Raw genomic sequence first — 15,077 nt, 5'->3', positions numbered from 1 at the left:
CTCAATTTGAGGCTATCAGTGGCCATGTTTGTTGTTCTGTTTAATTCACTTTCAGACCAGAAAGTGGTCATAATAGTTTCAAACTAAACTATTATGAGTTATGAAGAAAATGATTTGTGCACAGTATTTAGTTAGATGTAGTTACAGTTCTGCAGCAGTAATTATGCTTTTTGTATCCAAATTTTGAAGTTAATGTGTGTCATTAAAAATAATATGCAAAGATTTGTAGGTGATTTCTGCATGAAATGTTATTCTGCGTTTTGGTAATGTTATTCATTCTTATTAAAATTGTTGATGTTCTCTGCACACTTAAAGGGTTAGTTCACCCAAAAATGAAATTTCTGTCGTTAATTACTCACCCTCATGTCGTTCCACACCTGTAAGACCTTTGTTCATCTTAGGAACACAAATTAAGATATAAAGATATTAAGATATGCGCAAAAACAAAACAAAAATAACGAATTTATTCAACAAAATCGTCTCTACCCTGTCATTCTCCTATTCTATTTACGTCCAGCACTTCTGTGTTCTACGTCAGAACGCCAGCTCAGTATTGGCCGGCTCCTGCGTCGGCATCACACATGTGTCGTGCTGCTCACGTGAACAGCTTCGGCCAATACTGAGCTGGCGTTCGGACGTAAACATGGAAGCGCTGAACGTAAACAGCGTAGGAGACTGACAGGGGAGAGACGAATTTGTTGAATAAAGTCATTATTTTTTGTTTGTTTTTGCGCACAAGAAGTATTCTCGTCGCTTCATAATATTAAGGTTGAACCACTGTAGTCACGCCGACTATTTTAACAGTGTTTTTACTACTTTTCTGGACCTTGAATGTGGTAATTTCATTGCTTTCTATGGAGGTTAATAAAAAACCTCAAAATATCTTAATTTGTGTTCCGAAGATGAATGAATCTCTTACGGGTGTGGAACAACATGAGGGTGAGTAATTAATGACAGAAATTTCATTTTTTGGTGAACTAACCCTTTAATCTGTATATAAAGATTCATGAATAGACAAAAGACAAGACAACATTAGAAATAGTGGCTATAAATAATAACAAATTCTAAATCATTTCTATATAACTTCATGTCCAAAATACGTATTAAAGTACAAACAACACATTACAGTATGCAAAGACAAAAAATAAAATGATGGCCTTTTCAGTTCAACTGTATTTATTTAGTACGTCTCTTGCTGTATGAATGATTGCTTTGCTCTGTTTCTGTAATATTCTGGCATCTTAAATCTGCAGTCTGAGGGTAGAAACTGCCGTTTTTAAAGGAGCAAGTGCCTGCAAACTGTGAAATGTTTCTGTGCTTTGCTTTGAAATCTAATTTTATTTATTTATTTAGGGTTACAGAAGGTAGTTTGCTGTAGTATGATATAGTCCAAGTCTAGTCTCAAATTCCCTGTGGTAATAGTTTTATAAACCTTTTCACTGGACATTTTCATGGATTTTTAGTAATTTCCTTGTTTATTACATATATATTACATCATTTATATTTAAAAGAAGGCATATAATGTTAAAAGATAATTTTATTTATTATCTAGGTGGAAAGTAAGGGGCCATTCCCTTGAAAAAAGAAACAATGAACTTGCAGATGTTTTTTCTTCTATAAATACTACTCAATAGGAGTTATATCAATAGGAAAGTTATCTTTAAAAAAAAAAAAAAAAAATAGAGGCCGCATGCTTGTTGTGTGCTATTCTTGTCCAATCCTTAATCCTTGTTGATAGAGAGTGTCAAGAGACTCTTTTGTTCTAAATGTCGTTATTCACTTATTCACTTTCTCACGAGTCTCCCAAAAACATTACATTTGCTCTTAAGCATATATAAATATATATATAATTATACTTACATATATTATATCTGTAATAAATACCCTTTTTAAAAGTATGCTGAAATGTACTTCTTTTCCACAAGGGGTAATTCTCAGTCTTTGTCTCTTTCAGATGTGTCCCCAGTGCTCGCGGGTTTTCTGGGTGCAGGGGTCTTGGTTGTTTCCGTGACAGTGGCCGTTTTCCTCTGGACGTGCTGTCAGCGGCGATATCGTCAAATGACAGGTGCGTACAAGCTGACCAGCGGCCCCTACGACCCTCCCGTTGACCCCCCCTACAAGTTCATCCACATGCTCAAAGGCATCAGCATCTACCCCGAGACCCTCAGCAACAGCAAGAAGATTGTACGGGTGGGCCAGCGCTCAGGATCGAGTTCCTTGTTAAGAGAATGGAGTCGTGGGTCCCGAAACGGTGACGTGCTCCTTGTGGATGCAGATCCCGAAGGTGGTACTGCGCACCTACAGATGAACCACCTGGTCCCCCCTGTGGGTCCTCCCAGACTGGAGAGGGCGCTGCCCATCCGGGCGGACTACTGCTGTATGGAGAGCAGCTCAGGAAGCAGCAGTGAAGCACCCAGTAAAACAGCATCACCCTACAGTCTCAACTCACCCTCTCTGGGAACGCTCAGTCTGGCCATTGACTACAACTTCCCCAAGAAGGCCCTCGTTGTCACTATCGTAGGAGCGCAGGGGCTCCCCGCAGTGGACGAACAGGCGGGCAGTTCTGACCCCTACGTGAAGATGACCATCCTACCCGAGAAGAAGCACCGAGTGAAGACACGCGTACTGAGGAAGACTCTGGAGCCTGTGTTTGACGAGACGTTCACCTTCTATGGCATCCCGTACAGCTCGCTGCCTGAGCTTACCCTGCACTTCCTGGTGCTCAGCTTTGATCGCTTTGCACGGGATGATGTCATTGGGGAGGCGGTCGTGCCATTAGCAGGTGTGGACCCAAGCACGGGACGGGCGCACATCACCCAGCAAATCAGCAAGAGGAACACACAGGTGAGTGTTTCTTGACCTTGCACAGGGTTGTGGGATATCTTAGGCCACATACACACAGCAAAATCACCAGAGTTAAATCAACTCTGCTCGGAGTACATTTGGTCCCTCTCTAAATAATGTTAAAGTAACACTGAAGCAGAGTTAATGAGATTAAGCAATTAAGTTAATTAATGAATAAGCAATTAATAAAGTGATGATTGAGCATTAGTGATGAATACCTGCTGTTAACAAGCAGAATCAATGAAGAAAAAAGAAACACAACTACAACTGACTTCAGCCACAGTATTAGATGAAATCAACTGAAGATAAAAGACATTATATCTCTCAAGATCTCAGCAGAGGAGGATTATCTTTTCTTCAGTGATTTGACTTGTTAGTGACTTGGTAGTGACTTGTTAACAGCGGGTGTTCATCACTAATGCTCATTAATCACTTAATTAATCGCTTAATTATCTCATTAACTTTAACTCTGCTTCAGTGTTACTTTAACACTATTTAGAGAGGGACCATATGTACTCCAAGCAGAGTTGATTTAACTCTGGTGATTTTGCTGGGCACACTGTAAAGTTCAACCGCTTTTAAATACAGAAGTGAATCGCCTAAATTATTGTTCTGTGTGTGTACAGAACACAACTCGCTCCTTAAATTGCGATGATTGATCCTGTGGTATCCACAGCAAAGTTCTGGCGTCTTTTGTATTTGGTATCAGCTATTTTTGGCCAAATTTAATATTCCAGCCACTAAAGACTCATTATGTTCTGCAATTTTTGACAGAGGCAATGTGTTTTGTTTATGCTTAAAAGGCTGCTTCACAGAGCACTCTCTAAAAGTGTTGCCATGTCCATTTATTATAAGTATTTTTAGGATTGTTGTTTGGGTTTCAATCATAAAGTGACCAATTTATGGAGTTATTAAAGTGAGCAGGTGCAAAGCGCGATATTTTGGTCTTGTTTTCAATATAAAACATTTGGATATATTTCGGTTTATTTTGGGCTTGTTTTTATTCGTTGTTTTTTCTAGCAAAATCTGGCAATGAGAATGAGTCAAGGCTTGTACCCTGTGCCGTGTGATGTTTATGCAGATTTTTTGTAGAATGCAATCGTTACTCTGTAAATTACAGAACTTTGTGTGTTCAGAACAAATGAATTTAGCTGTATGTGGCCTTAGATGTCTGTAATCTTCATAAAACCACACTTAAATCATTCGGAAACATGAAAATATCAGTATTGGGTGCTGCTGGCCCTGCTAAAGGCATCATATTCCTCGGTTGTTATTCGACGCAGCGATCGTTAAACTTAATCATTCCCATGAGATGGCTGCTCGAACCTTTATGGATCTCCCAAGATGTTTTACGGTTAGTGGCAGTCATTGTGGGTGAAAGGCTTTCTCCAGCTTCTCTAGACATAAACCTGATAAAGGAAATAAGGTAAAAGAAAAGATTTTGAGCTTTTTGCCCCAGGTTAAGCGTCTCTGTGATTGATACAAGCAGTTTCAGAGTGACAGCGCTGCCATCAATTCCAGTTCATTGAAGCTATTATCCCACAGTTTTTCTGGAGACCAAGTCACAGAGGTGCTGATTTTATTGTGTTGACATTTTGAACTTTATTTATTTATTTATTTATTTTTGCATTTTAGATGATATATGAGCTTTTGACTTGAGATTTTTGAGACCTTTGCAGCTGCATTTGTAACTGTGAGAATACAAAGTAATTTTATATATATATATATATATATATATATATATAGTATATTTTTAAGATTTAAAGTACACTAAGTGTAAATTCAGTACAATTAAGCACACTTCAGCACACTTTTTCACAAGGTTTGTTAAGGAAAGGTTGCGATTACTTTTGTAAGTGATGATGGGAAGTTACCTGAGCCATATCTAGAGACCAGAATATCATAGAGACTTAGGGGTGGAGAATTAGAAACCACTAAAAAATCACTCAGAACACCTTAGCAACCACATAGCATTGCCCTTTTAACCACCTAGAACTTCTTAGCATTTTGGCAAAGAGTTTTGCATGGACAAACATCATATTTTCTACTTAAATCATCTTGTGTTTCATACTATAGATGTTATATTATGTAGCTGTATACCATTTTGCTCCTTATGCATATGGGCTGCACTTTATGGGTGGTGAGAGCGTCTATTGATCCACGGCCCATTAAAGTGGCATTATTGCAGACAGAGAGTGTAGCCATAAAGGTTACAGACTGCAGGGGGGACATCCATCAGTACAACCATTTGGAAATTATAGTGCTAATACTCACATCATTAGCAATGATACCCATACACAAAACAACTAGCATCTCTTTAGTTATTCACTTCATGAAAATTATTGATACTTTCTATGCTTCTGTAGTTTCTTATGCCTGTTTACAGATGGTATTGATGCCTGTTATTGATGGAAAATGTGTTTCCTGTAACCACTTATGATTGTGTTTTGGGAGGGGAGGGTGCAGGGAGGGTCTCTACTGTTTTAACTATACTGTATATACACTACTAAGTTTGGGGTCGGTAAGATTTTCTAATGTTTTTGAAAGAAGTTTCTTGTGCTCACCAAGGCTGAAATAATAATAAAAAAAAAAACATAAATGACAAAAACTGTAATATTGCATTATTATATTATTACAATTTAAAATAACTTAAAATGTTATTTATTCCTGTTATGGCAAAACTGAATTTTCAGCAGCCATTATGCCAGTCTTCAGTGTCACATGATCCTTCAGAAATCATTCTAATATGCTGATTTGCTGCTTGAGAGGTGACTAGGCAGTTAAAGGGATAGTTCACCCAAAAATGAAAATTCTGTCATCATTTACTCCCCCTCAAGTTGTTCCAAACCTGTATAAATTTCTTTGTTCTGCTGTACACGAAGGAAGATATTTGGAAGAATGTTTGTAACCAAGCAGATCTCGCCCCCCATTGACTACCATAGTATTTTTTTCCCCTACTATGGAAGTCAATGGGGGGCGAGATCTGCTTGGTTACAAACATTCTTCCAAATTTCTTCCTTTGTGTACAGCAGAACAAAGAAATTAATACAGAATTTTCATTTTTGGGTGAACTATGCCTTTAATGTCTGAGAGACATTAGAACAGATCAGTGTTTACACTCCACTGTGATCACTTACATTTCTGATTACCTTGTAATATACTTTAGTTTGTGATCACAAAATATTTTGAACCTCTTTTACACCTATATTTAGAACATCGATTGTCTGCTTGTGATCGGGTCACACAAGACAGATAGCAGATGTAAAAGAGGCCTTAATGAACAGCCACTGAAATAAAGACTGAGTTATGATGAAGGCTTTGCATCCATTTTCACTCAAACACAAGCAGAACACTGTTAAAAGTTGTTGCATAACAAGTAATCATAGTCTAATACGCTGCTGTATTTCCATCAAAACAGGAACAATAGCATTATAAGCGATGTTCATAATCTCATTCTCTCTGGCGGCAGGAAATCTTTAGTGCTTGGTGGCAAATAAGTATTTGAGCTTGTGTTCCCACTATGCAGAGTAAGCTTGTTCAAATCAGAGAACTTCCTGTCTGCTTTCTACTCTTCTATAAAGAGAGTATCCTTAAATTGAATCAGTGCCTATGGCTCCACAAGACAGGAGCATTAGGGTGTTGGCTGGGAGTGGTGGACAATCGATTCCGCCAAGAGAAAGACAGAGAGAGAGAGAGAGAGAGAGAGAGAGAGTGAGAGCGAGAGAGAGGATTATGGGAGAGAAGGAAGGAGAAAAAGCTCAGGAAACAGATGGGGTGCAGTTTGTGCAGTGAGAGAGAGAGTGGTGGAAAGAGAGATGGGTGATTATGAAGAGTGCGTGACATACTGCGGCAGCGCCATGCTCGTTACCCTCGCTTATAGTTTCATGGAAGATAAAGAAAATGAATGTGTGCAGAATAAGAGTAGCCTAATGAAATTTAGCTGAGGTCAAACTAGGTTGACCTCAATCAAATTAGTAGGTATCTGTTTTAAAGTGTTCATGTATATAGTTGTATTTGAATAGACACTTAAATATACAGTATCAATGTATTGTCTTTATCTAAAGTGTAATCCCTTTTATATAACTTTAGAGACATACAACAAATCCTGAAATTTACAGAAACCAAAAATTTCTTACTTATTTGTCCAGTAATGTTTACATCTAAGTTTACATGGTTATGTTACAAGTTCATCTCCTGAGTGTTCTGTTTAAAATAATATCATAGATTAAAGATTCAATTAATTAAATTAATATTAATTTTTGTTCTTACTCTGTCGTTGTGCGCTTCTCTACAGCCACCAACTGTGACAAAGACTTTTTAATAGCTAATTTATGTACAAATTAAATCCAGTTATTTGGACTCTTTGCATGGATAAATTGGATTATCATAAAAGCTCAACAAGTATGGCATACAAGTGAAACATGGTGTAACATTAACATGGGCACATTGTTAAATATCCCCACTCCCATTTAAGCATTTAAGAAGCACAGTCACCCATAGAGACTGTCTCATTTTACAGCTAAAGAAAATCACAAACACTTACAGACATTACACATTAAGATGAAGGCTGTTTTAAGTCCATGTTTAGCTCCAGGATGCCACCTAATGCAAGTTGCCATGGTGATAACCAAGAGCAGGACTGGAATCTTTACTCTAAAAGAAAAGAAAAACAAAGACGGGGATGGCAAGAAAAAAGCAAGAAAAAGAAAAGGCAACGTTTATATGTCTAGTTATAGAAGCAAAGTCTTTGCATATGATGTGGATGAAGGTTTGTGCCACAGAAAAAATTTACTTTTACATTAATTTAGCAGTGGCTTGGATACAAAGTGACTGAGGAAAAACACGAATAAAGAAGCCAAAAATATAGGCAGTCACAATATCCTGTTTAAAGAATAAAAGAGAATAGCCCTAAGAATTTAAATCTGCATCATTTTCTTTTTCAATCTATATTTTTGTCTTGTTGTCCGTTAAAATATCTAAACATCCTTAAAACAAGATACATTTACCTGAGTAGCAAATTCCATAAGACAATAAAACTTTAAAGAAAATAGCTTGTTTTGAGCATAAATCTAACAATAGGCACCAGCTTATTGCTCGTCAGCAATTTTGTTCCTCAAATACATTTCGATATTTTTCCTGGAAAATAAGACAACGATTATTTGTGTAGACCAGAAATGAAAGTGAAGAACAGTACAGAAAAGGTCTTTTTAAATGGTATTGAGTGGCTTTATTTATAACTTAAGCTATTTTCTTCCTTTTCTTCTTCTTCTTTTTTTTTTTTTTTGTGGTCTCAGCAACCGGGTTGAGGCTGGATTCTTGTTCTACCATTGAGGGGCAGTGAAAGTTCAGCACTGAAACTACACTCAGCGACTGTAAAAAGTACATGAACATTTAATGAGGAAAATATTGACAGTTTATATTTGGTTGCTTGTTGCTAAACAACTTGCCAACTTGCAGTTTTACATTTGGAACTTGTTGTATACCTGTGTCATCACAATTTGCTGTTAACACTGCTTTTATGAGGCAGAGCTTCATAACTCATAATTTAAAAAAGGGGGAATAAAAAAGAGTTGGGTTAAAAGTCACCTTATGCTGTTTTAGGTGGTTGTTGCTGGAGGTTTCAGTGCTCATAAGTGTCAGGTTGCAAGACTGTATTCGTAGAGACGGAGTTAGAAATGAATGTCCTGTGGGAGTTGAAGCATGGCTTGCAGAGACACCAATGCTCTTTTTGTCCTCTTCTCTTATGACAATGGACAGGTGCCTTTGATTATTTCACCTTGGTTACCCACATGAACATATGATCACTATTGCCCAGGGAGAACTGACAGCTGCACAGATGGCTCACCATTGCAGTTCTCCCTCACACTTGTCCATCTAGAGAATAAGTGGCAATTTAATGTATCATGTGAGCAGGACATGCTCTGGTGAAATTGCAGCAAATGCTCTCTCCTCCTCTACGGTCCATTTCACTGTCCAGAAGATGAAGTAGTTTTTCCTTGTAGAACCCCAGTAGAACTTCATCTAGGTTGTCAGAGATGTATCATATGGGACAGGTAGGGACCCCATGCATACTGAAAGGAAAGCCCCTATACCTCCCAATGCTCCTGAAGTGTTGAAGGGCCCTGACTTTGCTAAGTGGCAGAAGGTACTTGCCAGTATTTCTGAAGACTTGACACCAGCAGTCCATCTTGCAGTCATCCTTTTGGCCAGTTGTATCCAAATCCTGTCCTAAGCAGCACAGAGATCCTGAAGAGTGTAGCTACAGTTTTTCCCAACGTACCTTCCTGGAAATTTCTAGTAAACGTTTAACACTTCCTTAGCTCTTAATCTTATAACTTTCAAACGCTATCTTGTCCCAGAAACAGGGGTACCTTTAGGTCTCTCAACACTTAGACACTGACCTGGCTATGATGGCCATGGGCATTGCAAGCACTTGGACAAGGTTGATGGTTGTGTTGTAGTACCCCAAAATGTCTGAAGCCCAAGCTCCAAGACCAATCCAAGAGAATTTGGATTCGGCCTTGACTCATTGCGAATTTGCACATATGATGCACTATATGATGTAACACTGATGCAAAACCAGACTTTATTCACCCCAAACTCACTCAGGTCTCTGTCTTGTCTCTGACTCAACCCTCTTCTAGTCTTGAGGCCAGAATTACTAAACAGGGCAAATTAGCGTGAGGGCGTACTTAAAAAAATAAAGCGCAGATGGGAGTGGAAAGCTTTGCATGTGATCTACTGACGACGCACAAATTAAAGAACACAGACGCAGCCAGATCATTTCCATAATGACCAACGCAATCTACCAAAAGCAGCGCAAATTAGCATCTGGTTTAAGACATGCTTTTTTGGGCGTTAAATAATGGTGCAAATACCAGTAAATTGACTAGCGCAAACCTTAGTAAATCACCTTGCATGATTCATTTAAATACTCTCCTCCCATAAATTTTGCATCTGAAAGGGAAACTCCTGCAAATGCATATGCAATAAGGTCAGCCGCAAAAATAATCCTGTCCACGCCCTTTCAGTGCTCATTTTTCACTGCGTGTCTTTAGTAAATCCTGACAGTAGTTTTTTTATGCCAAAAGAGGGTTTGTGCTGGCGGAATCTGTTAGTAAATCTGGCCCTTGGTCTTGGCATGGACTTGGACTCCAAAGAGCTGGTCTCGACTACAACACTGGGTGATGGGCATTATTCCCCTTGTTGGCACTGCTCTGGGAAATATGGATAACTGGGCCAGGCTTACCTTACTTTTGGGACAGAGTCTGAAAGGGCTGAGTATCATGAGCCGTTTGGGCAATCCTTTTACTTCAGTGCTGTGATCACTGACAGGTCATCTTGGATGGCTCATAACCATTAACCTTAGTCATTTTTGTATGCTAATAAACAATTGTTCAATTTCTTTTCTGTTTCTCCATAGTGTGAAAGTCGTGGAGAATTGCTGGTCTCACTGTCCTACCAGCCTGTTACTCACAGGCTAAATGTGGTGGTCCTCAAAGCCAAACACCTGCCAACCATGGACATCAGTGGTCTGTCAGGCAGTAAGTACACAGCATACATATACACAACAAAATATACTCTTAAAACTAAAGGTTTCAAAAGGTGGGTTTTGCAGCGATGCCATAGAAAACCACTTTTTTTTCTTAGTATGAAGAACATTTTAATAATCTAAAGAACCTTTTTTCCACTATAAAGAAAAGATGGAATGGAAAGGTTCCATGGATTTTAAAGGTTCTTCATCATAGATGACAAAAAAGAATCTTTATTTTTAAGAGTGAAGATACTCAAATAATCCCGTTTATGATGGCAAAAACTTATCAGTATCTAACCTCTCACATCATTATTTCACTTCTCTTCCTACAGACCCTTATGTTAAAGTGAACGTCTTCTATGGCCGCAAGCGCATAGCCAAGAAGAAGACGCATGTTAAGAAATGCACACTCAATCCTGTTTTCAACGAATCGTTTATCTACGATGTTCCCGCTGAGCTAATGCCGGACATCTCTGTGGAGTTTCTGGTCATCGATTTTGACCGCACCACGAAGAATGAGGTTGTGGGTCGCCTGGTTCTGGGTGGTCAGAGCCCCATTCCGTCAGGGGTGACTCACTGGAGGGAAGTCTGTGACAACCCAAGGCGGCAGATTGCCAAGTGGCATAACCTTACAGAGTACTAGTATCTGGCTTAAACATGGGGAAAGCAAAGTGTATTATACCACTTCCTTCCTGTCAGGCCCTCTATCGAAAGAAGCCCATTTATAATCTCTCATTTTCCCTATACAGATAGATGTATGAGTGAATGAGTACAAAGGACCAGGAGCAGTCTAACGGAACCACTTAAAAAGTTCTCTAAGGAACTGATAGCAAAAAAGTCTCATTCGTCCTAGCAAAAAAAAGAAAAGAAAAAAAAAAGTTAATTATGGCTCTGAATTATACCTGTATGAGAGTTATACCACAGTATCCACAGAGCCTTTCACCAGTATACCGGCATATTCACAATATACATACACTACTTTCAATTAGCCGCATGCTAATAATGAGATAATGAGACACTTTTATATTTAGGATAAAGGAGGGCTGTAAGAAAAAGTGAGCTTCAAGCCCACTTTTGAGGAAAATAATAGACTGAATTTTTCATAGTAAATACAGATGAATGGTGAAATAAACTGGATGCCATCATGAACATTTTTGCTAACATGCTAATATTTACCACAGAACGCAAGGTAGAAATATGGCTATTATTCATATCTAAATTTTTTTTATTAATGCTTAGCCTGATGATGCTGAAACTGAGATGTAAATTCTCTGAAAAATAAAATAAAAAAAACTCTAAAGATCTGTTAAACAATACCTGGTTTTAAGGCAGAGTTTTCAGCCAACCACCAAATAAAAATTAGATCGTCAGCTCAGGATTAAAAATGAATTTAATTTATGAAAACACTCTGTTTCATACAGTAAAGCCAGTCTACACTGTCTCCATACTGTAGCTGCTTTATTTATTTGTAGCTGTACTTATACTTTATTGTTAATTTCTCCATCTTGATGACTTAGCACTTCTATGACATATTTGTTGTTGCATATCTTAACATATCCACTATTCATTGACTGAATTTTTTCCTTTAGGCATATCTATGCACATTTCCATTTAACTGCAAAGGACTTTTTGACCCAGTTGCTGTGCTACCATAACACAGAGATCAGGTTCGGTCAAAAAAGTTGGAGGGAAACAGAGAATAACAGTCAAAGCCAAATGTGACAGATATTAGCATATTTGCGTATTGTCTGCAAATTTGTACATTTTAAGTGTACCTAACATCACAGTTTCTGTTGCCATCAAACGTGTTTTTAAGGCCACACTTAATTCTTAAGGCCACGCAACTAATTCTTAATGACTTTGGTCAAGATGTACATAATGTATCATAGGGTGTACTGTAACACTAGTACTCTTCAATTTCTTTTTCTTTACAATTAAATTGAATATCGCCAAATATACATTCAAACTTTTGACACATAAATAGTGTCATGAAATAACAAAAACAAAATTTAGCCAGATCTCTAACCACCCCAACTTTGAAATCTTGATTACTTTAGTGACCTGTTAGATTATTAAGCTAGTCTATTCTCTAGTCTATGAATTATAGCAGATATATGCAGATTCAGACCAATTTTTGCACTTTCGTAGAGTACTGTATTTATTTTTATGATTTGTTTTCAAAAGAAAGAATATATATATATGTATATGGTATATCAAAAACCTAACAACTATGATAGGACTAATAACTTACCATATCAAAGTTAGGATTTTGGCATGAGCCAGTAACCATTAGTCAGCGGCAGCTGTCAAAAACTAACCAAAGTAGATGGACCACCATTTTGTGGTGTGGATATCACACCCTCTGAGATAATTGAGTGTTGGTGACCGCGATGAAGCAGCTCACACTGCAGTCTCACACAGGCCCAGAGTCTATGTTTGAAGGCATGCAGTGTGCGTGTGGATGTGTTCCTAATTATGTCATTCGGTGCCCACAGCCCCTGAGGCAGATTTAAATCACATATTCCCAGTGCGAATGAGCGCATATTAAGTTAGTAAGGCAGAAAGTGGGAGGGTGAGAGGAGGAAAAAGATATCGACTGGCTCATTAGAGATATTTCGTATTTAACATGTGAAATTAATATAGCACTAAATTAGGCCCAAGCATTCTCTGCAGTCAAGCTCATTGTGAGTTTTAAAGACCGCATAATGAGATTAGCCATTGTTTATTAGAAAAATAAATCACATTCCAAACACATTTTCATGAAGATCAAGAAACCATGTGCCCATCATCCTAGTCCAGACTTGCTATTTCACTTCCAGGCTATACATTTACAATAGAAGAATGAACTCTTCCACATTCTATAGTGTTTTTTTATTTAACCCTGCATGCATTCACTATTCAAATTTCTGCTTCAAAACTGGTGTATATATTACAGTTTTTAGTGGTTTATATATGACAGCAAGACCCACTTTTGTAAAAACTGCAACCCAAATTACACAATGCAACCTAAGTGAAATGATACATGCGTGTTTTTCTTTATTTTAACCCTCAGCTCATTGTGTTACTTGGAACTTTTTTGATCTTTTGGGCATAAAAAGCTTGTTTTATATCAATAACTACGTAAAGAAGAATATAACCAATTGTAAATGAGTGTTTGTTCCAATGCACTGGTGGGCAGTAGCACTTTCTGCTCTTCTTGTATCTAACTGTTTTACTTGGAATGGAAATGGTTTCTTTTTGTGTAAACCAATCTTTTGAAGCACTATCTGCCCCTCTTTCTCTCTCTGCCACTCGTCCCCTAACAATCCCTCGATTTTTTTGCTGTTGTGTGTTGTACAAATACATTGAAAGCTGAACAAAGATGAAAATGAACTGAGAAGAAAATTATTGTAATAAATATATTAGTCCATTTGGATAATGCAATGTCGATATGTGAAGGTGGAGTGAAGTTAGTGATTAAGCTTTATTTTAGGTGTCCCTAAAATGACCTAGATGATAAACAGTGTAGTGATAAACCACAACTGTAGTGTGATTCATGTTGTTACCTGGCCTTTTCAATATTTGTAAGTACAAGCAAGTCGTCTGTGTATAATGTAAGTACAGTGTAATAACATGTACTTTACATATCTAGCTTAATACTGCTCATTTCACTACATGAACTTCAGGGACATCTAACATAAAGTGTAAAGTGTAATGCTTTAGAGGGCAAATTTTCTGCATACTGCTGTGAGTTTATGCTAAATACAGTATGTTACACTAATGCTGACTTGTACTGTATGTTGAAGTTGTTAACACAATGGACGTGCAAATAAAATAAAAACTGATACACTAGATTAGATCTCCTTCAGATCTTTCTATGTATATATTTTTTATTTTTATTTATTTATTTATTTTTTCAAACTAACAGCTACACCTGACAAAGATCTGTGGCTGGTTGCATAAACTGCTTTGACTAGTCTTACAAGTTAGTCAACTACGTTATAACCTTTTTTAGTTAGCTACATAAAGTAGTCTAATTTGAATCTAAAAAGTAAGACTGATTTCCCTTTGGCTAACTGCTAGTTGGTCAGACTAGTTCTTATGACAGTTTTACAGTCATCATGAAATCAAAATTGACAATTCTTTTTTTTTTTAATTGAATATTGCAGTATTTATTATAAACTATTTATCCGTGCATATCATTATTATTTTTTTAAATTCATGTACCCTCATAATCTTCAATCAAAATATCTTCCCCTTCCACTTGCACCATCATCTCTTCTCTGATGATGTGTTTACTGGTGTGAGGGCGGGGCAACCTGTCAATCACATGAGATCAAAGCAATAGCAAACCACAACCATCCAGTCAATAGAGTACATCAGAGATGACGTGTTTTTGTAGGCCAACCAGGAAGTTAGCGGCACACGGGTTCCCTCGATCGAAAGCCTATGCATTTTTCCCATAGACTTTTGGAAAATTGCAAAAAAATAAGCTCTGTGTTTAACAAAGGGTTATGACACTTACACGTTTTGTCTATCAAGATAATCTTTACAAGTTAACACAACATTTATACATTTTGAAGCCTAAATAAAGTAAAAAGCTAACAGTAAGCTATAAACGGACTACAGCACACCATGGTCGCGGATCAACGTCACCACCACCAAGCTTCCTCAAACTTTATTTAAAAAAAAAACAACTTTATTTAAAAAACCATGCTCG

The 15,077-nt window shown here is 37.6% G+C and overlaps 1 protein-coding gene across 1 annotated transcript in view; it reads left to right on the top strand.

The window, feature by feature from the left end:
- The window catches only part of syt11a (synaptotagmin XIa), a 31,184-nt gene extending 16,973 nt beyond the window's left edge, over nucleotides 1-14,211 (top strand). Inside the window, exons 2-4 of the mRNA XM_051871791.1 lie at nucleotides 1,955-2,844; nucleotides 10,268-10,388; nucleotides 10,711-14,211. Coding sequence (XP_051727751.1) covers nucleotides 1,955-2,844; nucleotides 10,268-10,388; nucleotides 10,711-11,021 — 1,322 coding nt within the window. The 3' untranslated portion in view covers nucleotides 11,022-14,211. The remainder of the gene's footprint in view (nucleotides 1-1,954; nucleotides 2,845-10,267; nucleotides 10,389-10,710) is intronic.
- Nucleotides 14,212-15,077: the final 866 nt, after the last annotated feature.

The sequence above is a fragment of the Ctenopharyngodon idella genome, chromosome 19 (assembly GCF_019924925.1).
Source record: "Ctenopharyngodon idella isolate HZGC_01 chromosome 19, HZGC01, whole genome shotgun sequence".
Taxonomy (NCBI): Eukaryota; Metazoa; Chordata; class Actinopteri; order Cypriniformes; family Xenocyprididae; genus Ctenopharyngodon; species Ctenopharyngodon idella.
This window is presented reverse-complemented; position numbering and strand designations above follow the sequence as displayed.